At 42.2% G+C, this 24,609-nt stretch overlaps 1 protein-coding gene across 1 annotated transcript in view; it reads left to right on the top strand.

The window, feature by feature from the left end:
- ME1 (malic enzyme 1) overlaps nucleotides 1-24,057 on the top strand; it is a 283,827-nt gene extending 259,770 nt beyond the window's left edge. The window contains exons 10-14 of the mRNA XM_066604990.1: nucleotides 6,602-6,707; nucleotides 6,782-6,924; nucleotides 9,752-9,925; nucleotides 21,636-21,734; nucleotides 23,741-24,057. Coding sequence (XP_066461087.1) covers nucleotides 6,602-6,707; nucleotides 6,782-6,924; nucleotides 9,752-9,925; nucleotides 21,636-21,734; nucleotides 23,741-23,908 — 690 coding nt within the window. The 3' untranslated portion in view covers nucleotides 23,909-24,057. The remainder of the gene's footprint in view (nucleotides 1-6,601; nucleotides 6,708-6,781; nucleotides 6,925-9,751; nucleotides 9,926-21,635; nucleotides 21,735-23,740) is intronic.
- The last annotated feature ends 552 nt before the right edge of the window (nucleotides 24,058-24,609 follow it).

The raw sequence follows: 24,609 nt of genomic DNA, 5'->3' as shown, positions 1-24,609 counted from the left end.
GCTACCCTATTTAAATGCAAAAGATCATGCAATGATACAAGGCATCTTTCAACAGAACTCTTATAGCAAGTGCAACCGCCTTGGATTCACATCAAATTCATGTAAATCAATGACAGGTTGTCCATCTCACACTACAGCATTACAGTAGCATAATCTACACCAATGCTTCTGGTCAGAGGCTAGAATGGGAAAGACTGTAGTACTTTCTCTTTAAAAAGACCTATGTTTTACTACTACATAATAAGTGATAGATCAGTGAGATATAAAAAGAAGTAAGGGTTTTACCTTCTGACCTAGGAGAATTATATGGAAAAATATAAAATTAATTATTTATTCTCAAGTTCTGTTTTGTGGTTGATATTAAAATTGTACCTCCTGTAACAGATAAAGTTTGCTAGAATGCAAACTTACATATCATTGCATTAGAATTGGAGACGAGTGAGTATACTCGCTAAGGCACATTACTCGAGCGAGTAGTGCCTTAGCCGAGTATCTCCCTGCTCGTCTCGGGGGCCGGTGCGGGTGACAGGTGAGTTGCGGCGGGGAGCGGGGGAAAGAGAAGGAGAGAGAGATCTCCCCTCTGTTCCTCCCCGCTGCTCCCCCCCCCCCGGCCCCCGAATCTTTAGAGACGAGCGGGGAGATACTCGGCTAAGGCACTGTTCGCTCGAGTAATGTGCCTTAGCGAGTATACTCGCTCATCTCTAATTATAATGCATCATTACATTTCATTGCCTTGTAGTAATTCATTTGAAATCCTGGCTCTGTACTGTGCTAATGTTTTCAAATGGCCTCTACTGGTACCTTATTATCCCTATTCAGGATGGGGATCCTTGCTAGAGGCAACTATTCATAAAGATCCAACTACTGATTATGAAAATGTGCAGAGATGACACTCTTTTAAAGATTTGCACAGCCCAATGAGTAGTTGCTTATTGCTATAAAACAGAATATGAAGGATAATGGGGTAGATAGCAGATTTGGTCTTGGTAAACTTTATGTAAAATAGTAGCTGAGCTTTAAATGGTAAATGCTTCATTGAAGTGTAAATCAATCATACTTAAAGGGGTTGTCCCGCGCCGAAACGGGTTTTTTTTTTTTTTCAACAGCCCCCCGTTCGGCGCGAGACAACCCCGATGCAGGGGTTAAACAAGAACACCAGACAGCGCTTACCTGAATCCCCGCGCTCCGGTGACTTCTTACTTACCTGCTGAAGATGGCCGCCGGGATCTTCTCCCTCGGTGGACCGCAGGGCTTCTGTGCGGTCCATTGCTGATTCCAGCCTCCTGATTGGCTGGAATCGGCACGTGACGGGGCGGAGCTACACGGAGCTACACTGAGCCCCATTGAGAAAAGAAGAAGACCCGAACTGCGCAAGCGCGTCTAATTTGGCCATTAGACGCTGAAAATTAGACGGGCTCCATGGAAACGAGGACGCTAGCAACGGAACAGGTAAGTGAAAAATTTCTTATAACTTCTGTATGGCTCATAATTAATGCACAATGTACATTACAAAGTGCATTAATATGGCCATACAGAAGTGTATAGACCCACTTTGTTTCGCGGGACAACCCCTTTAACAAAGTCTTTGGGTGTTGCCTTATTTAGTGATTTTCTGGGCCTAAATTTCCAGTTCTTTACTCCTTAGGACCCTTCATATTATTTTTATGACAAACTGCAAGGAATTCCCCTCCCCCAGAATGTAGGATATTTTCCTTGTTCAACATTTAGTGCTTAGATCACTATATCTTATAACAATTGAATGCTGGAAACTTCATAATTAGTTCCTGAAGGCAATAAGTGCTAGATGTTCCCAGTAATATATTACTGCCACCCACCTACTACTCATGTGGAGAATCCATTCAGTTTTCCATTGGCCAGCAACTTTGAGAACTATGATAACTTTATGATCTATTTAGGGTTGTACTTGGCAGTGGGTATTCAAAAGCTGGACTCTATTAAAATACAATAAGCTGCCTGTATTAGAGTCTGATTAGGCTTCTCTTGCCTACTCAATACAGTGTTTTATGACTTGTGGGTAGAGTACTTATCAGTAGAAGGTGGATCAGCTTCAGTTTTTAACACCCTGGCCAGATCTACAGCTAACTGTAATAGTCGTCAAAACTCGAAAAATTAGTAAATCCTTAAAGGATGGGATGACTTTAGGAAGGACAAGTTCACAAAGGTAAAAAAAAAGGTTGTACTGGCGCTGCCGATTGTACGTGCAAGACAATCAACATGCTGGACACACTTTGTTGACCCTTAGGTGTTATTCTATAGCAATATTTTCCAAAAAGTTGTCATATGCAAAATAAGAAATTCACTGCACTCATCAAATTCTTTTTAAGGTCTTTACGGCAAGATAATATACAGCCAACCTATAGGATATATGTGGACAAACTGGCCAACAGCCACATTACATGTCCCTGTGCTTGAACATACTTGAAACTGGAGTCTAGAAGGATGACTACACAACCATGAGAAGCTCAATTACAATGTTCAATTCTTATCTGAAAATTGTATTTATAAAAGGCCAGAAAAATATTGGTATTCATTAGAGATGAGCGAGTACCCAAATGCTCGGGTCCGCGTTATTCGAGTCAAGCTTTTTGTAAAATTCGAGAGCTCTACTCAAGTAACGAACCCCATTGACTACAATGGGAGACTCGAGCATTTTTGTATGTGGGACGCTGGGTCCCGAGCTTTCTTTTTTTTTTTCTTGGTTCGTGTTTTTTTCTTTCTCTCTCCCTCTCCCTCTCCCTCTCCCCTTTCCTGCCAGACCACAAATTTTCGAATGACGCGTGCTGCGTCGTGGTGGGGAGGGGCCAAAACTGGCACGTTACAGCAGGGACGAGCCAAAAACTGGGGCAGGGTCAAACACGATTTGATGCTCGTTCGAGTAATGAGTACTAGTAGTATTCACATCTTAAAAGAGGTTTTCCACCCAAAGTGTAATAATACATTGAATCATATTTAAAGGGGCTTCCCAGGCAAATATAATTTACGACCTATACTCTGGATAGGTCATTAACCCTTTGCAATCCAATTTTGGATTCAGGGTTTCCTAGGGGTCTTTCTCTTTCTGCCATTATACAATGGCGCCATCTGCTGGCTAGAGCCAGTACTGCGGTATGTGACATGCTGGAGAGGCCCCCCGACAGCCTAGCAGCCAGTAATCTACAGTAAGAATACCCTGCCGTACATCTTCCGAAATTGGAGCTGTAAAGCCTTCAGTCAGAATGTCTTTAGACGTCAGACAGTGGATTGGAAAGGGTTAATAGTTTGGTTGGAATCTACCACTCGGGATCTTGGCAATCAGCTAATCGGATGCCCACAGTATAGAGCGGAACAGATTGCTCTGACCTCTGTGTAGTGGCTGGCACTTGTAATTGCAGCATAGCTGTCATTGATTTTAAAAGTTGATCGGCCGACCCTTGCTGATCAACTAGTGAGGACCCATCCTCAAGATAGGTCATCAATAAATAATATTTGCCTATAAAACCCATTTAAGGTAAGATCACAAACTATGATACAGTTATGTCAGTTTTGTCTGTGTTATCCGGTTATATGTAATCCTTCCCCAATATCTTGAAACTGTCTATGTCTTTTGTACATTTTTCCTTTCTAAATACTTTTCTGCATGTGTCTCTTAAGATTGTATATGTGCCATGTAATCAGTTATTTTAATTAGTATTAGAGACCTAAAAACATAAGATGGAATCTGAAGATAAGGTTTATGAGACTCCGTCCAGTAGTGACTTCTGGTGAAATTCCCAAACAATAACATACGCATTAAAATGGTTGATTTGATCTAAGTATAGGCTAATGTATAGATTGAAAGCACATGATTTGTTGTCAGGGCATAGCACCATCTACTGGAACATTTATGACACAATTCACTATATAAATGGGGTTTTCAGTTTCTTCAAAGCATGCAAATCTATAAACCAGAATAACTTACAATAAATGCTATATGGCTTTACTCAAGTTATTAGAATGTCACAGTATATCAGTGTCTTCATTGAAAGGTGCACGTACTTTATGTGGCCATTTTGCATTGTACTTACAATAGGATCCTCTAGCAGCATAATATATTTTATTTATTTTACTCATTTAGCACTAGGATGATTTAGTGAATCCTGCATTGATCCTGATGACCCTGGAGGTTCTTTCCAGCCTTATGATTCTAAGATTCTATGATACATTGCATACATATTCCACAGTGCCATACAAAAATTGTCATCACTTACACCTTTATGAGCTATTACTGCCTCATATGTGCCAAAGTTACATTATTAGTACTTGGCTAGATGCCAGCTTCACATGGCATAGCGTTCCTGTAACACAATGTAGGAGTGTAGTTGCATGCACTAGTAGATGCATAAGAGCCCTGGTGTTTGAGAGGATGTAAAAGTTACTGTCACATTCGTTCTGACCGTAAGATGCACCACGCCCAGGACGAACATAAGGTTGTATTCCCACAGGGAGAAGACTGCAGAATGGAATAAAATATCATATAATCTAAACAACAGGAGGACAATCTCACCCTGATAACTAGAACAAGAATCACCCTGCCTAAAATTGAGGTTATCGCCTCGATAATGGCAGCCCCAGGTCCTGTGCCTCAGCTACTAACTCTAGCAACTAAAAGAAGGAAAACACTAATGAACAAAGAAAAGCACTACTTAGCATTACACAGAACTCTCACCACCACAAACACTGCCTCTCTCCACAAGAACTGAGAAAATAATCGGCAACAATCAGACCCAGAAGCAGACTTTAATAATGAAGAAGGAAATGCAGTTAGACAGACACCAGGGTAAAATCCACATACAAAGCAAGAGAACAAAATCAGTGACAGGGAAAACACTGAGGGAATACAAACAAATGACCAAAGTAACACAGACTGGAACAGTGCAGCCGGCCCATCTATGTTTCAAGACCACTGTGCCACGATCCCGTCGCGGCCAACAGACCCTGACAGTTAATCAACCACAGCAGAGGACACCATTATTTTTAATGGTGCATGGTATGTGAGGGCTCTGTTACTGAATTTGCATTGGGAGGGATACTGTTTCTCCTTGTGGAGAACATCAAGTTGGCATGAGGAGGCTTACAAGGTATGCAAATGAGAGATTATATATAGCCTCTGTAGTATCACTTATTGTCTGTAAGTCAATATCCAACCTTTATAACAGGCCTTGTAACATGACTAAGGATATAAGATAAACCAAAGTCTTCTTGCTAAAAAGAAACGTCCCTCTCCCATCTACAGACAGCTATTTCAGGGTTATGCCTGTGAGATAGGTGCGAAGAGGTATTGTTTCTCCTTCTGGAGAGTGCTAAGTTACTATGAACAGACTTGTAGGTCATGCATGCTCTTCTGGAAAATAAGGTATGCAAATTAGAGATGGTATAATGCCTCTTCAGTGCCACCTATTGGAGACAAATAACCTGCTATTCCCAATGATTGTTTTACAGACTTGTTAAAAAGTTGTACATTGATTTGAAGGAATGCTGCCATCCAATAGATGGTGCTGCAGAGGTATTGTTCCAAATTCCTTATTTTCATAAATTACCCAGAGGAGCGTGCATGGCCTTATGTTTCCTCACTCACTTTTCCGGTGTCTTCTCACACCCCTTCTGGGTGCTCTCCTTGGGGAGAGACAATGCCATCCACTGACCCATTCATCACCAAGTGTCTCCACACACTTATTGGGTGCTTAAGAAGAGACAACACCCTTCTTGACCAAGGCAAATACCCTGAAACATCAGTCTATAAATAGGAAAGAAAACTTCGGTTTGACTCATACATGTTGCAAGGCCTGCTAAAAGATCTGACATTGACTTATAGGAAAGCTACCTTCCAATAGGTGGTGTTGCAAAGGCACTATACCATCATACATTTGCATACCTTGTTTTCCAGAGGTGCATTGCATGGTCTATAAGTCTCCAACTTGGCTCTCTCTACAAAGAGATATAGTACCCTTCCCAAACCACATCACAGACCTTTCACCCAGCAAACTAGAACCCTACTGTGCATTGATGTGGGGCAAAAACCCTGAAACAGCTGTCTGTCTTAGGGAGAAGACTCTGGTTTGGCTTAAATCCTTACTCATGTTGTAAGGCCTGTTAGAGGGAACCTGTCACCTCCCTACAGCTCCATAAACTTAGCTTAGATGACAGGGAGCCGAGTGATGTATATTTTATGCTCACCAGCTCCCTGCGGTGTCCGCATGCAGCATGGAAATCTGACTTTTTTTCATATTGCCATGTGTGCACTCTTCCATAGACCTGTATGGGAGACACTGAAGGGAGCCGGTGACTATAAGAAATACATCACCCGACTCCCTGCCACCTCCCCTAACAGCACCATAACTTAGTTTACGGTGTTGTAGGGAGGTGACAGGTTCCCTTTAAAAGGTCATTGACTTATAGGTAAGCTACTTTTCAATAGGTCTTGCTGCATAGGCATTATTGCATTACATTGCTGGAGGTCTCGGTAACCTCAACATGGGAGAAATACAAGCTGAAGAAATACTACTGTATATACCGTCAATACTACTAGAATTCACTTTTGTTCTACATGCCTATTAATTAACAGGGCAGGTCTTCACTGACACATGAAAAGGAGCGCTTTGCCCAATCGCACGCTGAAATGAAGACTTTGGGAGACGTGGTTAAGGATATCAAACCAACTGCTCTGATAGGTAAAAAAAGATAAATCCACAGATTGCTTTCTATTTTTCATGTCTGGTTAATAACAAAAGATCTTTTGCTTCAGGTGTCGCCGCAGTAGGCGGAGCTTTCACGGAGCAGATTATAAAAGATATGGCGGTGTTCAATAAACGACCAATAATATTTGCACTGAGCAATCCAACAAGTAAAGCGGAGTGTACTGCAGAACAATGCTACCGGCTGACGGAGGTACGAGTGTACATTAACCCGTGTATCAGATTAGTTTCTGAAAACTGATGGAGAGGAACAATGAAGTGTCTCCTATTACTGTTATTTCCATTGTACTTTAAGAGTGCTTAAATACATCTGGCATGTAGACTAGCTCCCCATCCACATTTCCTTGCCCAGTAAGCATGGTGTTAGATTTCTAAAATGTAGGTGGTCTCATAAATATGGACAAAAGATGCAAATCTGTGCTTGTTTTCATAGACTATCATGTTTCAAGCTTTAACTACCAGCATTCAACTGTAATCTGGTTGCTAGCGTTTAATTCCTCTGCAGCATAACTGCAAGACAAATGAAGCATGACATAATATTTATGGTAATCAGTGGTCTATCTGGGTAATGCATGGGCCTGCCAGGTTTTACAGAGACTGAAATTATGTTTCTAGCCACTGTCCCCGCCAGCTAAATGCTGGAGGAGGCACCCACACTTATTCACTTAGACGGCACCAATGAATAGGTTTTCTAATTTCCATTGTAAATTTACCTTAAAGACACGTCTTTCTCAATCATACTCTGATGTATTTAACCCGTTTAGCACAAGGCACTGTTGATTTACGGTGCCTGGTCCTGGGCTTAAAGCCTAGCTGTATGTGAAATTACAGGATGAGTTATCAGCTGTTAGCTGATAACCCGGAGGAGAAGGCAGGAGGGTTTTTTTTAACCCTTTCTGCTTTTTCCTTCCCCGAGTACACAGTGTACTAGAAAGTGAAAGTGTTTCTTTCGCTATGGGACCCAGGGAAGGGGGAGTCATGTGACTGCCGGGGTTCCCTGCTGCAGCAGAGCTGGAGGGTCATACTAGACCCTGGCTAGCTCTGCCAGTGACTAATGTCACTACAGGGGTTGCTTTTCTCCTGTAACTGGGGCTCCTATGGATGCCCCAGCTACAGTGGAAAAGTGTCAATTTAAAAAAAAAAAATTTGAATGTCCCCTAGAGGTCTTACAAGACATCATGGGGACATAGATAGTAAAAAAAAACATAATTACATACATCAGTAAAACAAAATTACAGAATAAAACAACAATATATACATAAGAAAGAAAATAACCCAAAACCGTCGCTTTAAGCGCCCTGTAATCTCAAACCATACATATTATAAAACGTCCGAAACAAAATGAGGAACCCATTCCCATACTTTATTTTGGTGTAAATATTCTAATTTAAAAAAAATAACTAGAAATGTTACAAAAAATATATTTTTTTAGCTTTTTAAAATAAAAAACAAAAAAAAGTCAGTGAAAAAGATATAAAAAAATCGCCCTATATAAAAAAAAAACACAGCAAAAATTATTTTGATAGCTAAAGGAAAAAAAATTAATGCAATAAAACCACCACATGGGTAAAATCCCTAAAAAGTGTCTGATCCTTAAGGTACAAAACAGCCTCGTCCTTAAGGGGTTAAAGGGATTTTCCCATCTTACAGTGTTCTGACATATCACTAGGATCTGTGTAAAGGGGAGCCATGGAAATACAAAAACATTTGTGAAAATTTATGCACTTGTGTGAACAAATATTTGCACAAGCAAATGTTTTGGCGCCATATTGAGACTTCACCCCTGAAACTGGTGTGAGTTCCCATGGGCAAGAGAGGAGGACAGCAGTGTGAGGGAGAGACTCTACAAGTAGAGTGCAACTGAGAATTTTGGCGTGACTGCTACTGCTGCCTGCAATAACCCTGTCTCAGAAAGGACTCCTGACAGAGAGTTCTGCTGCAGACGTTCGTGTTGCAGATCCTCAAAGGTTACAGCTAGAGGAATCATGTCTAAAACCTCCACGGTGGAGGACACATCATTTAGCAGTGACCCAGATCAGGGACCACCAAGGGACTTCAGAGGCTGTATCACCCTGACAACAGAACAGAGGAGATGCCAAAGATTGTTCGTGAGGATGAACCTCTATAAAAACCGAATGTGCACGCATCAACAACTGGTGTCGGATAGCAAGCCTGCTAGTCAGGGTGAGGGACATACTGTGTTATTCAATCGACATCTGCAGTTATGTTAGTTCATGCACATAGGTACATATTTTCATTGTACTAGAAACAAGCTGGGTTCTTTGGTCAGCCTCTATGTTAACAAATGCATGTGGTATTTTTCCATAATTGAGTTCATGCCGCCTTCAGAGACTTTAATTGCCCATTTCACGGACTATTTCATTATATTTGTGTGTACCAATAGTAGAGTGTGAAACCTGTTTCTATGTATAGTGATAGATAGCAGAGTCAGGGTCGACTTTTGAGCATTAAACTCATATATCTTCTAGTGTTCCTTTTTCCATACTTGCATAACCAATTTTCCCATACGGTTCTTTGTTATAATAAAAGTACATATGTTTTTGTAAGCCGGGTGTCCACATCGTACTCCGATTCCTGTGTCATATGCAATACCATTCTGATTGGGTGGGGGGCTGCAACTGTAAAGCACCATTCAGGTGAGCAGGTGTCCCAGGGGTTCAGCAGGAGAAAACAGTAAAGATCATTTTGAGGGTTAGTGGGGTCCCGGGGGTTGGATCTTCATGATGAGTAAGTGATAATATATTATAGCAATATGCAATGGCTTACAAACCCCTTCAGATTAAAAGAGGAGGACTGCATTGACAATGTTCCTCAGTTACTGATGGTTTCCTATGGATCCTTATTAAAGGTTGATTACATAGTAAGAAAACACCTTGGGGAGTACTAAATGATCATGCTTTTTCTTGGCACTTGGATGACGTGGAAATACACATTATCATGATATAATGGTTGTTACTCTAACTACATATTAGCTTTTCATAAATCTCTCTTAACTACAGGGCCGAGGTATTTTTGCAAGTGGAAGTCCCTTTGATCCTGTCACTCTTCCAAATGGACAAACATTGTACCCTGGGCAGGGTAACAACTCCTATGTCTTTCCAGGTGTTGCTTTAGGAGTTGTTGCTTGTGGTGTGAGGCACATTAGTGATGACATCTTCCTGACTACTGCTGAGGTAAGCAACACCCAGGCTGGGACATGAGCGATTACTGGCAGCGCACATTATTTTTAGCTGAATTTCAAGTCAGAAAATTAAATTTTATTGTATTCTATTACAGGCTTTTTCTCTTTCCTAACAAGAAGGTTAAATAGTTCCCCTGCATAGACGTCTTATGTTAGATTTTCCATTGCAACACCGAGCAATTCTCATTATGGTTGTAGTTATAAAGTCTCCAGCAGGAGTATACATTGCACATTCTAAAGAAAATGTCATAAATGACTGTAGTAAGCATGTAAAATATAAGCTCTTGTGTGAGTAAGATACATGCAGCTAAGCCAGAGGTACAATAAAACTTCATTTGTTAAACAAAGATAGTTGAATTGAAAGAGTAAGGCCAGTTTCCAACAAGGAGCAAAAATATTCACACATTTGTGCGCCAAAGTTACAGCCACACGTCCTGTGCCAAATGTGGGTCTAAACTAAAAGTGTCATAGAGATCTATGATGCTGCCAGTTTGGGTAAGTAGACCTTCAGTTGGGCTAGGACTTGGGTATTACATATTACGCTCGTGTGGAATTGGCCTAACTCTGAAAACCTGGGTATCTATCGCTGAACACATTAAAAAAAAGATCTAGCTTAAGTTACTGATTTTGTGCATTCCGTATTTCTAGCAAAACTTTATCTTACCACTCTTTGTATTTAGATGGTGCTGTCAACACTTAATATACTATCTTAAAGGATTGTAGACAGAAAACTGGTAAAATGTAATACAAGCATTAAGCTGATTGATAACAGTCGATTAAATACAATTTCCCAGGCAATATTGAGGTCCTTCCACCTGTAAATTAAAAGAACGGCTTCTTTTCTAAGCATAGAAGTGTCTAATGATTGAATACCTTTGTTGATCCTTGGTGTGGAAGGTGATGACGAGCAACAGGTGGGTGGTAAGTACTTTTCTCCACTTTAGACTAGGTGTACACTAGTGTATTATTGGGCTCTGGGCAGTCTGTGTAATTCCACATTATAGCCAATGAGGCTATATACATGGTCCACGTGGAAAAACTCATGGCATGTTCTATTCCAGTCTGCTTCACGAGCAAGAAATAGGACAAGCCAATGCATATGAATGTGCTGTGTCCGTGTATATTGGACAGCACATGGACTGGTGCCTGTGTGCTCTCCGAGGTGAGTTGCACCCAAGTTTCTAGGGTACAATTTATAGTTATGGCTAATGTGCACGTAGCTTTAGGCTAACTTCACACAGGTGAGCGCAATATGGAGCTGTGAATCATGGCCCTATATCGCACTCTCTGCGGATGTGAGGCGTTTTTATGTTAAACAGCCTTGCATTCCTTGGGGGATGTAGCTGACAGCCTTGGTGCAGGATCGCAGAGTTTCTCCCATTGTTTTCAATGGCAGACCTCGCATTGCATTGCGTACGCCTAGGAGATGGTGTGATGCTGCCGCCCGGCCCCATTGAAAGCAATGGGCGCTGCGATGCGAGAGCACGCAGAAAGATAGAACATGTCGATTTTGCGGTGCCATGCAGAATAACATCGCTCATGTGTATGACAGCATTCAAAAGAATGGGGTTCAGATTTGCGTGATAGTTGTGCATCTCGCAACGCACAAATCTCGTGTGATTTTCTTGCCAGTGTAAAGGCGGCCTTAGGGTCCTTTTACACAGGGCAATTGTTGCAATGATTGAACGAGTCGTTTGCTTTACACGCACAGATAGCGGTTACATTTTTTCATCATAGCTTGTTCAGTTGATCGTTGCAGGGAAGTGTGGAAATGCCTGGGAATGGTTTGCGAACAACTACACGATCGCCTCTTACATGGAACTACTGGCAAACGATGAACAATGATTTTATGCCTGCAGAAAATGAACAGCAAATTATAAATGAGCAATTTATCGTTCACTATTCAATTGTTGGCCATATAAAAACTAAATGATTTGTTCATATTTGCAAAATTGATTGCTTGTTTGAACAATGATCATTCTATGTGAAAGGGCTCTAAGAGACAGCGAATGGCTGTGAATGTTAATAGTTATCTCGCTTGCATGACGAGGGTCGTAGTGCCAATCTAGAATGACCACAACTAAGAGCATTGTTCCATTCAGTGTTGATGTTGGAGGAGGTACCGTTGCTTTTCTGTTGCACCCACGAGCGCCGCGGATGACCAGGAGGCCTCTGCCATCCGGCAGGCAGTCGTCTTTCGATTTTCCTAGCAATTGCTGCGTATGAGCACCGTGGGCTGGAACAGCTTCTGACAAGCGTGCAACATGACCAAAAAGTGCAAGTCGTCTCCTTGTTATTGTTTTTGTGATTGACGCAATCCCCGTGCAAGCCTGTATCTCGCTGTTTCTGATGGAGTTAAACCAATGGAGAATCTGGCATTGGCATCGCATGTGAAAGGACTCCAGAAGCTCAGTGGTATGCGACAGCAAGGTCCAAATCTTCGAGCCGTACAATAATATTGACCTGGTAGAATCGAATCTTAGTCCTGAGTGTTATGTTCTGCCTCCGCCAGAGTTTATCCAGGGACCTCATCGCCGAGGCTGCCAGTGCTATTCTCCGCAGGATGTCTGGAAGCGCCCTCCCACCGGTGTGCTGAACGCTTCTGAGGTACACAAAATTACTGACAGTGTCGACTCTCTGGTCGTTTACATCTAGGTCTGGAGGGATTGCGCCGCTCCTAGATTCTGCAGCTTGGTTTTTTGCCAGGAGATGTGAAGCCCAATACAGGACGATTTAAAATCGAACTGTTCCAATGAGTGTCTCAGATTATTAGATGTGACATCCAAGAGTGCAACATCGTCAACATAGTCCAGTTCGGTAAAGTGGTACTCCGGATGAGTGACCCCATTACATACGTTAAAGAATCCAGTCCATGGCCCTGCAGAAGAGTGCAGGAGCCAAGACGCAACCTTGTCAAACACCAGACGAGGTCTCAAAACTAGCAGAGGTTTAACCGTTGATACCGAATTTGGCGGATGTGCCCTGATGAATGTCTTTTAGTAGGTTTAGAAGTTATGTGGGGATGCCAACGCCACGCAAGGCCTTCCAGAGGGCTTCTCTGTCGACCAAGTCGAACGCTGCCTAGAGATCGACATACGTGACGAGGAGCTGTTTGTTAAATGAGAATAAGGCAGATAGAACTGCTCCCTTCTAAATCTGGACACAGAACTGTTCACACTGGAGAAAAATTATCAAGGGCCTGTTTTTGTCCCCTTATACGGCCATATAACGGGGCAAAATGAAACCACTGATTTCAATAGGATTTCAGTAGTTTTCATTTTCACTATCGGGATTTCTCGGCCATGAATACTACAGCCGAGAAAAGATAGGACATGCCCTATTGGGCGGCACCTATCTTTCCTCGGCTTTTTTCAAACTGCTGCGCCCTGGTGCGGAGTTTGAAAAGCCAGTGAAGGGGAAGAAATGTCCTTCATTCAGGCACAACTACACTCCATAGCCATGAGCATAAAGTTTTACAGTTGAATTTAAAAATTCTCATCAGTATGTAGAGAAATTGACCCATAAATGCAGTAGAGAGGAAAAACAGCACTCTACTGCCAAATAGGTATGACATGCTAGGGATATAGTATGAAGACCTGTATTCAGGAATTTGTGGCTTTCATTTAGGCAGGTTGGGCTGTTAAATATTTGAAAGTCGGCTGGCAGCGTTATTCAGAAGAATGGCATCTCCTTCTGATTATTCCAAGATATATGATCTGGCTCTATAGTATACTATTGCTTGTGGAGCTCCTGACTCTCATATACACTGAAAAAGAGAAAAAGTGGCTCAGCATATGGAGAATGGTTGGGAATGTTGTCCTGCGTAGACCAAACTCTGGGGAGTCCTATATGATCTAATGCAATAAACCATCAGCCAGCGAAGATCAGTGGAGGGGGATTAGATATTACAGTGTTATTGAAGCAGTGCTCAGTGGCTTCCAGTTTTAATAATGAGAAGAATCTGTCTGCACATCTAGAAGTCCATTCAAGATTTTATGGTGTCTTTGAACTTCGCTGGTTTTAGTTTGTTAGTTTAGCGCTCTGTGCTCCCAGCTAATGATAGGCAGCACGTGCACCTCTTGGCTTCCCCACAGCATAGTTTTCTCCAGAATACATTTTTAATGGGATTATCTATGAAGATAATTGAGCATGCAGACAGCTTTGCCAAAACTATTTCATTAGTTCGTAAAATCCTTGACTTTTTTTTTTGTTCTGCCTGGTAAAGCTCATAAAAACAGGGAACATTGCTTGTCATCACGGTGAAATTGTCTGCAATTAGTAGGTATTATGGCTTGAAATACCTCACATTTATCACTGAAAATCAGTTCTGCGTGGTTTTATTTGGCTTTGGAAAACGAACACCTGAATGCCAGCCTTTCTTGCTGACAACAAATGGACTGTTACTTCAGTGACAGGGAGCTGAAGAGGTGGCAAAGCATGATTGGGCATATAGTCCTGCTGACTGCATGAGAAAAGCTTCATTTAGAAATGATTATTCTTAATGGGGAAAGAAACAAGGAAATCCTGAGGTTGATACTAGAAGAAAATGACGCTGAGAGTGCAGTTTTATGTTGTGTGCCACTTACTACAGATAACATAAAAGCTGGCTATTAACTCAGCCAGTCAATCTCATACAGGAGTATAGCAATCCTACACTGCTCAGAGCTTAAAGGGGTTTTAAAGGCTTTTTTTTCATTAATAAAGTATCCTCCAAATAGGCCATCAATATCAGATCGGAAGCGATTGAACACCCTGCACCCCTACCAGTCAACTATTTCTTGGAGACTCTGCACACGGAGGCTATCACACCTCCATACACTGCCATGGCCCAGAATGATACTGTAGGCTCAGTCCCATTTACTTAAAGTGTTGATTAATGTGTAGACTTTCAGCTTTAATTTGTACAAAAATGTTGCATTCAAAATTTTGGAATTACAGCCATTTTTTACACGATCCCTTCATTTTCACAAGCACAAAAGAAATTATGGAAACTCACATAATTACAGTAGAACTATAAGTTTATTATTTGGATACAATGTTGCCTGTAGTCTGGGACAGAGAGTTTCCTTTCTTGAGATGTTCTGCCAGCCGTCTTCAGTTGCTACTTGTTTATGGGTCTTTCTGCCTTGTTTTGTCTTCAGTGAGTGAAAATCAAACTCAGCCAGGTTGAAGTCAGATGACTGACTCAGCTATTGAAGAGCCATTTGTTTGCTTTAGGCTAATTTCATACAGGCGAGCACGATATCAGGCAGTGAAACTCGTCCAGATATTGCGCTCGAGAACGTGCAATGTTCCTGCAGATGTGAGGCATTTTTGTATTGAAAATGCTTCCCATCACTTCAGGGAAGTAGCAATCGGTGTGTTTCCTATTGTTTCAATGGGAAGCCTTGCATAGCACCGCACTCGCGTGCACCTCGCACACCATGCAATGTTTTTTTCCAGCCCCATTGAAAACAATGGGGGAACGCCCAAAGATAAGACATGCTGCGATGTGATGCGGGAAAAAAATTGCTTCATGTGTACGACCCAATTCAAAAGAATGGGGTTCATATTCGTGCATCTTGCAACGTACAGTTCTCAGGGATTTTCTCGACTGTGTGAAAGTGGCCTTAGGAAGATCTTGGATTGCTTTTGTGGTATGTTTTGGGTCATTATTCATGTGTACTATGAAACGTTGTTGTATCATTTTTACAGCATTTGACCAAACGTATTATAATTTACGCCACAAATTGGTGTAAAGTATAGTGTGTCTACACCAATTTATAGCTTTAAAGTCAGAACGTTTAATGCAGATATGTAATTGCAACGTTGGCATGTGTGTGTCCCTTTTACACCTTATGTTTCCTGGTTCTTACCTGTCACAGTCTCTGCCAGGAACCTTAGGGAGAGCACCTAGAAGGTGGGTGAGTGAAGAGACTTTTAAGGCCATTCATGCTCCTCTGGGTAATATGCAAATGAGGTATTGTTCAATCTTCCTTATTTGCATAGTCTCCACCAGTACACCAGTCAGTGTGTCTCTCTATCAGCCAATGAGTGTGATTGTTGCTTTATTTCTACTACTATACTTGCTTGCTGTTCTGGTTGCTATAGTCCTCCTGGTATTTCACCCTGATCTGTTTCCTGTGTTTGATGTATTCTTATTACCCTTTGGCTTTTACATTCACTCTGACTCTGCATTTCTGACCTCTGGCTTTTTTGAATGTGTTGCCTGTTTGCTCCACCAGTTAGCTGGTACTGTGGTGATGCACCCTAAGGATTCATAGCAGTGAAGGCCATATCACTTAACAGTGGGTTAAAGGGTGAATACCTGCAGTCACTAAGTGCTACTAATGGGAATAGCCAGTGCCATGCCTAAGGCTGGGTTCACACAGGGCAGATTGGCTGCGGAAATTCCGTGCGGAATTTCACTGCGGCAAATCCGCCTACGGCCGCTAATCCCAGGGTTAGCCAGCCATGTGGATGAGATTTGTCAAAAATCTTGTCCACATGGGACAGGCAATTCATCGCTGCAAAGCTGGCAATAGCAGGTGCTGCAGTGCGGATTCCCCAGCCGTCTATTTTTTCCCGCTGCGGCCGCGCTGCTCTCTATGGGAGCACCAGCTGCAATGGAGCAGCATGCAGCCAAGCCGCTCCAAAACCCGCAGCTAAGTGCCGTAGGTTTTGAAGCTGCTCTTACCCGGCGGAAATCTTGCAGTTTTTCGCTGGAGCAAAACTGCGAGATTTCTAGCGGGATTCCGCCCTGTGAGAACCCAGCCTCATTGTAGTCGAGCTGCTGGATCGGTAATTCCTCCCATATGTAGTAACGCCGTAGTCATGAACATTAGATTTTATTGTCTGAGCATCCCACCGATGCTGCTAGGATAAACTGACAATGTCTGTGGGGGCCATCCAACTGTCCCCTGACAATTCTGGTGTTTGGAAATAGAGATTGGGTGGACTGGATTTTTACCTAAAGCAACAGCATAGGTGTCTTGCACCTGTTTATACTCCTCAGTCCATATAAGCAATATAGTGCATGTTTATGGGAAGTCAGGAAGATAACTGTAAGGCTTTATTCACACGAGTGTATATCGGCCGCCGCTTTCACGGCTGGCCGATATACGCTACCATTTGATGCATTGGATTCCAATGCATCAGAACAGACGGGCGTATTCCCTTGGCGTAAAAGTGCCTGGCGGGCCAATATAGCATATAGCCAATATAGTCCTGGAACTATCTTTCTTGGCACAATATGGTGGCTGCATAGACTCCTATGGGAGCCTATGGTAGCTGCCGGAGAAGGGAGGTGTGAGGGAGTTTAACAGCATGACTGCTGAACTCCCTCCCCATTCTCTCCTCCTCTCCACCCCTTGCCAGCTGTTTGCAATGTGAGGGGCAGTACAGGGGTGGAGCTAGTTGCTAAGCTCCCTCCCCATCCCACGCCCTCATATTGCTGGCTGCTGACAAGGGGGGGAGAAGGGGCAGGAGCTTAGCACACTAGCTGCCGCCCTGTCCCACCTTCTGCCCTTGCCAAGAGCCGGCGAGGGGGACAGAAGGCGGAGACAGTTTAGCAGAGCTAAACTGCCTTCCCCCGCCCAACGGCATTGCGGGCTCTGCGTATATAATCACCAGGCACTGACGGGCAAACGTAAAAACGCCAAGCCCTAAGCTGTAGAATCGTTTGCCTTTTTTTAAATTATGTTGTTTTAGCCTCTATTGTTGGTAAAGTGTGATTTTTTTTATTTATTTTTAATGCTATGGCTACATGGAGAATGGATTGTATTCTTTGCAATTGCAACATTGTGGTTGCTGCAAACTGCAACTCTCATTGAAACTCCATTGAGGCAGTGAGTTTTCGCAGTGCTGCACAGTAATCCTTGGTTTCGCGACCGCCGGCCAAAGTCGCCGTGTAGCCCTAGCCATATTCATAACCATCACCTTTATAAGTTTACCATTCACAGCAAAGCAATATGATCATGAATGAAGTCTTTAAACTATTCAGGGGAAAAAAAATATAGTGAATATTCTAGACTGTGCCATATTTTATACATGTATTCACAGTAAGGCCAAAAATAACAGCAAGGTAAAAAAAATCTATAAACCAATATAAACTCGGAATTAAAAAGGAGATTTAAACGATTCTCAATGCATGTACTGTTAACAGATGTCTTTTGAATACTAATGATTCACACCTCATTTGGTTTTCGATCAGTTTAAACACTTTAGCTTTACGTGGACAATAAGTTTGAAAACCTTACATGGGACCTCACACAATTCAAACAAAAGATCAAAACAGCTGGACAGCAATAAAAGTTATTTACAATCTAACCTGTCATGGGGAATGTGTTTTATAGGAAAATATCAATGTTTCTGTTTGCGTAGGGTTTCCACATTAAAGGGGTTTTTCCAGTTGTTAACTAATAATGACCCATCCTTAGCGTAGTCCACACATATCAAACACAAGGCCCACAGATTGAAACCAGCCCACAGCCTCATTTTATGTGGCCCGTCCGCCACGCATTAAACCTTAAAGGCATTATCCAGGCAGCGCCCGCCGGGATACAGTGCAGCCTCTCGTAATTGCAGGTGTAGCTCTCATTGAAATCAGTGGGATCCCAGCCCGATCTCAATTAAAGCTGTGCTTACAATTATGAGTGCTGGCCACCACACAGGGGTCAGAGCAGTGGCTTCCAATCTGAACCCGGTGTAACCCGGCAGGAGCTACCTTGGTAACATTTTTAAAGGAACTCTACTCACCTGCCTGCAGCTCTGGTCCTGCGGCGCAGTGCATAGTCTATAACCACTGACGTCACAGACTCAGCGGTCACAGACTTAGCAGCAGCTGTAGCTGCTGGACAGGAGCTGCAGGAGGGGTGAGTGTATGGATGCTGCCTGGCCAGAGGCCAATAGAGGGGTTGCTGGTGGCCTCTGGCTGGGCAGCGTCCCTGGGACTACTATGGGAGGTCATTATTACTATATAGAGGTGGCTGTTACTACTAGGGCCTCTACGGGGGACACTATTACTACTGTGGCCACTATGGGGGCACAGTTACTACTGCAGCCACTATGGTGGTCACCATTACTACTGGGGTCACTTTGAGGGTCACTATTAATGACCAGTATCAATTTCAGTCATCTGCTGCAAAAGCAAATAAAGTCTTGGGGTATAGGGATGAAGGACGAGAACATTATTCTTCCACTATATAAGGCACTTGTCAGGCCTCACATGGAATACTGTGTACAGTTCTCGACACCGGGGCTCAGGAAAGATGTTGCAGTGCTTGAGGGGGTTCAAAGAAGGAAAACTAAATTAATAAATGGAATGAGTGGACTAGAATACCCAGAGAGGCGATCAAAACTGGGATAATTCACCCTGGAAAAAAGATGGCTAAGGGGTGATCAAATAGCTATGTATGAATACATTAGGGGACAGTAGAAGGATATCTGCCATGATCTGTTTATACCCAGGACTGTGATGGTGATAAGGGGGCACCCTTTATGGTTAGAGTAAAGAAGGTTTCATCACCAACATAGAAGGGGGTTCTTTACTGTAAGAGCAATAAGACTGTGGAATTCTCTGCCTGAGGACGTGGCAAAATCGATAGAGGAGTTTAAGAGGGGACTAGATGTCTTTTTAGAGCGCTACAATATTACAGGATTTAGACATTAAATAAGCAGAATGAGTTGTTGATGGGGGACCTTTCAACTGCCAGACTTGAATCTGGAGGGAACCCTCTTTGAAAAGTGTTGATCCAGGGATTATTTTGACTGCCTCTATGGAGTTGGAAAGAATTTATGATTCAAAATATTTTTATTGGGTTTGCACACCTGAACAATTTCGAGAGAACAACGTATTAACTTGATATACACATTGTTTCAATGGCTCTTGTGCATTTTGTCATAAATGTCGTTCAAATAACATTTCGTATAAACTAGCGAAAGAAATAACTAGATTAACATAGTCGAGATTAGTAGTGAAAGAAAAAGAGAAAGAAATAGATAGATAATAGAGGACAGAGTGGGAGGGGGGGGAAGATGGGTCAGTGGGGCAGGGTGAGGGAGGGGGGTGTGGAGCACTAATGGCCACACTAAAGCAACTTGTGTTTTAGTAATGTGTACCTTAGGGATAGTGGATTCAGGTTGGAACAACGCCCGATTGGAGCCAGGTCTTTAGGTCGTTGGAATTGCGAAATAGTATCCAAGCTGACCAGATTGAGTAGTATCTCTCTCTTTTGTTCTCGTCTCGAGCCATTATTTCCTCGATTTGTGCTATATGGTCCACAGTCTCCAGCCATTGGATCCTCGAGGGAGGTAGGGGAGACTTCCAGAGCTGTGGAATTATTTGTCTCATGGCTATTAGGAAGAATTTGAATGGGCTTTTTTTGTTTTTGGTTATGGAGCCAGGGAGTATAGATAGTAGTGCCACCTCCCGTGTAAGGACTACCGAGTCCCTGAAGATAGCATTATAGAGGTTAGTTATATCGCTCCAGAGGGGGGAGACCAAAGGGCACTCCCACCAGATATGGAGGAGACTACCTCTTCCCCGGGAACAGCGCCAGCAGGTATCTGGGGTCTGGGGATACATCCTGGCCAGAGTTGTGGGTGTTCTGTACTACTGTGAGAGTAGTTTGTAGTTGGTTTCTTGAAATTTAGATGAGGTTGTTAGAGTGTGGGTTAAGACAAAAGACTTAAGCCAATCTTCCTCTAGGAAAATTTTCCCCAGCTCTCTCTCCCATTTCCCCTTAAAAGCCACAGCATCATTTTGAGTCTCTGCCGACGCGAGGAGATGGTACATTACCGAGACCCCGGACCTAATCGGCGTGGGAGCCACACAGAGTTTCTCAAACTGGGAAAGAGGAGAACAGAGAGCTTCCACAGGTCCCTGAGTCTGGACAAAATGTCTTATTTGAAGGTATCTATTGGAAAGAATTTATCCTGCAATACCAAGCTTGGCCACTGCAGTGAGAACAGAGCTGTCTGCTTCCTTCAGAGATCATCTCAGTACAAAAGAGCACCAGTCTGGTGAACAGCTGATCGGCAGTGGTCCCAGATGGCAGACCTCCACTGTTCTAATATTGGTGACCTACCCTGCAGATGGAATCAACAGTTTACAACTGGACAACCCCTTTAACACAAAAGGAAAATATGCATAATTTGTTTTGATGTTTTTTTACTTCCATGAGTATTTAAAACCAATGAAACTCCCAAATTCACAGTTAACTGAAATGGAATGTGCAATAAGTTATACTTTGTCTTGCAACGGTTATAAGTGTAAGTGAATCCTTTGGAGTCTCCTGGATTTCTGCATTCATCACTAATAAAATGTAGTCTGATTGATATCTAAAGTCACAATTATAAACTTACACAATCTAAACTAATAACACACAAACAGTTGTACATTGCTTGCCTTTTATTGAGCACATTGAGTAAACAATGACAGTACAGGAAGAAAAAGTAAGTGAACCCTTGTGTTAATTGCTACTTGGGAAAGAAGCGTTTCAATTAAAGGGGTTGTCTCAAGAAAAATGTTGTTTATGGTTCTAGGACTAATGTTAGAATAGTGCCACCTACTGTTTTTATTTTAAGGGTCAAGTACTTCTTTCTAAAGCTAATTATATATGCAGTAATGTTATGCAGATTGTGAACCTCTAATATAAGGGTCTATAATCAGAAAGGTTTATATTAATATTGTCTGAGGATTTTTTTTCTCTTTTCTTACAAAGGTCATAGCTAAGGAGGTTACTGATAAACATTTGGAAGAGGGACGTCTCTACCCACCACTACAGACAATACAAGAAGTCTCTGTAAAGATAGCTGTGAAGGTAAGCTACAGTACCATTGGCGGTGCAGGAAAATGTGCATAAATGGAATCTGTTAGCTTGAACATGCTGTCCAAACTGCAGGCATGATGTTATAGAGCCGGAGGAGCTGAGCAGATTGATGTATAGGTTTATGAGGAAAGGGAGCTATGTCTCCCATCTCTGCAATGTCCCCTGGCATGACTCTTTTCAGAAAGCTATGTACATGCACGCTCTTATTCATCTTTATGGGACTACGCTTGCACAGAGTTTGGAGGACACTGCGGGGACAAGGGACTGGGTGAGTATGAAAAAAGTTGCCCTGCACTCCACATCACCTGAACTATAGCACAATAACTTAGTTTTTGGAGCTTATAGCTGATGACAGGTTCCCTTTTAATCCGTCATTATTATAACTTCATGTGTAGAATCAGAATCGATCATATTTCAGTAATTTTAGCTAAGCATTTCGAGTACAAAAACATTGATGTTTGTACGTATTGTGACATATATCTAATTTTGTACTTGGAAATAGAACCCATATTTGCAATCGGTCTATTGACATCTGTGATTTTCTCTCCCACTGAGGCTGCGAGATGGAAAAATTGGGTGAAAAAATATTATATAGAAAACTTAACTTTAAATACAACAATTAAAATTGTAAAAGCACTTACTAACTGGATTGGTGAGTCAGAACAGCACAGTAGCATCAAGACAAATCTCAATACTTAGAACGGACTCACAGCATTAGGCGATACTACAATGGGATGATACTTGTGGAGATGCAATAACCGCGCGTCCAGTGTCCAACAGAAAAATGATAAGGGCAGCCTCAAGATATTGGCCCAATAAATAAAGAGGCCCTATTAAATTCCTAGATGGTACCAAGTTGTAACGCATTTTGCCTTATCAAGGCTCATCATCAGACTTCTGGTAACAATAAAAACGTACCAGACCAAGAAGAAAGCCGGAATCCTGGTAAGGAAAAAAGTTGCCATCTGAAAAGTCTTGCTTGAGGTGGATCGCATTGGTTCTTCAGTGTAGTGTTTCACCTGAATGGCATTCCTGCCAACGGTCCTTATGTGGTGTTCGGTAGACACAGAAAACCATGCCATTTCCGCATTCCGCATGCTCTCATTTTTGGCTGGCAAAGTCTCTGTATTGGGTTTTGCATTACTTATTTAAGTAACCTACTTGACGAATTTTGTCTTCCTTGGCCTATTGTTTGGTGTCATTGTGTTAAGGTTTTCTACATTAAATACCTATCAGTATCCTTCTGCACCCATTCAATCATTTTAGCAATCAAATATTTAGCAAATAACTGGGTTGCAAGTGAATATTCTGCAAACACGCTTTCAGGTATGCGGGAGTGACATGGTGTCTGGGCACAAGAAGTGATGTGGTTTTCTGTGTTTCCTGGACACCACATAAGGACCATTGGGGCCGCCCTTATCGGGGTAATGTCTCCAAACTTGTAGGGAGAGACACATTAGTTGTGTAGGACACACAGACAACACGCAGCCTTATATTAGCCTATATCAGCCTAGGCTATACATCAGGATGGTTTTTCACTTGGACCCATGGTCCACATGGAAAAGCTCATGGCATTGTCTATGCCTTTCTGTTACATGAATGAGAAATAGGACATGCAATGCTCGTGAATGTGCAGTATTTGTGTATATGGGACAGCACACAGACAGGTGTTTATTTGCTGCCTGATGAGAGTTACACTTGCAGTTACACCCCTGTACCACTAGGCCTTAGACTTACCAATAACACAATTGAGACTATAGCAACATACACCAGTAAAGATATTTACGCAGGTCATTTTTCTCTACGATTGGTATGTGTAAATGAACTACATTGCATATGTAGCAGAAGAATGGTGCATTTCAAGTAAACCTTTTGATAATTCTAGCAGCGTGTGATGCCATGTTTGATCTAGATTGAATAATCCATGCAGGAGTCATAGATCATTTGTGGTTATTATGATCTATGTTCTGAAAATGTATAATCCTATATATTTGCAGATCGTAGAGGATGCCTACAAGGATAATACAGCATCTGTCTTCCCGGAGCCCGGGGATAAGGAGGCGTTTGTCCGTTCCCGGATGTACAGCACAGACTATGAGCAGTTTGTAGTGGATTCCTACTCCTGGCCTAAAGAGGCGATGAAAGTTCAGACTGTAACTCTGTAGACACAATGTCAGCAAGCAGCAGTCGTATTGATTTTTCTATATAAAACATTAAGAAATGTCGTTGTACAAGTTGCAGCACTTTTTGCATCGACTTAGTACCGAAGCAGTTAATTTTATAAAACACACTTTAAATAAATATGCAATGCTGAGCTCGGGGTTATTCTGAAATTCCTTTATTGTTTATTACATTGCTGAAATATGAATCAACATTAGGCTGTACTGATGTTGATACAAAGCAGGGATTATCCATCTACTGAAATGTTGCTGATGCTGAAAATGTGCCAGCAAGCCATAATTATACATATCACATAGATATACCAAAAATGTACATTGTTAACACTTTTGCATTCATGCTAGTTTGTATTTATCTATAATTAACTCTTTATTATTTCCATAATGACTTTTCAGCTCTGTTTTCATTCTGTGTTCTGTCAGTGTTGGTGTACATTAGACCCACTATGTATATAGTAAGAGTATATGGTATATCAGGAGCATTTCACATAGTAGACCATGAACAAGCACTCATGGCCCATATATATTCAAGCCATGTGCCGCCCGTGTATTCCACGGACAGCACCTGGCCCCATCATAGCCTATGAGGCTATTCACATGGCACAATTTTTACGCAGTCTAATGGCCCATGTGATGGAAATGGCTTCATATCCCATTCGTGTCCATTTTTATGTAATGTTTGGGGTCTC

This window comes from Eleutherodactylus coqui, chromosome 1 (assembly GCF_035609145.1).
Source record: "Eleutherodactylus coqui strain aEleCoq1 chromosome 1, aEleCoq1.hap1, whole genome shotgun sequence".
In the NCBI taxonomy this organism is placed as follows: Eukaryota; Metazoa; Chordata; class Amphibia; order Anura; family Eleutherodactylidae; genus Eleutherodactylus; species Eleutherodactylus coqui.
The sequence above is the reverse complement of the archived record's forward strand: the minus strand, read 5'-3'. Positions and strand labels throughout refer to the sequence as shown.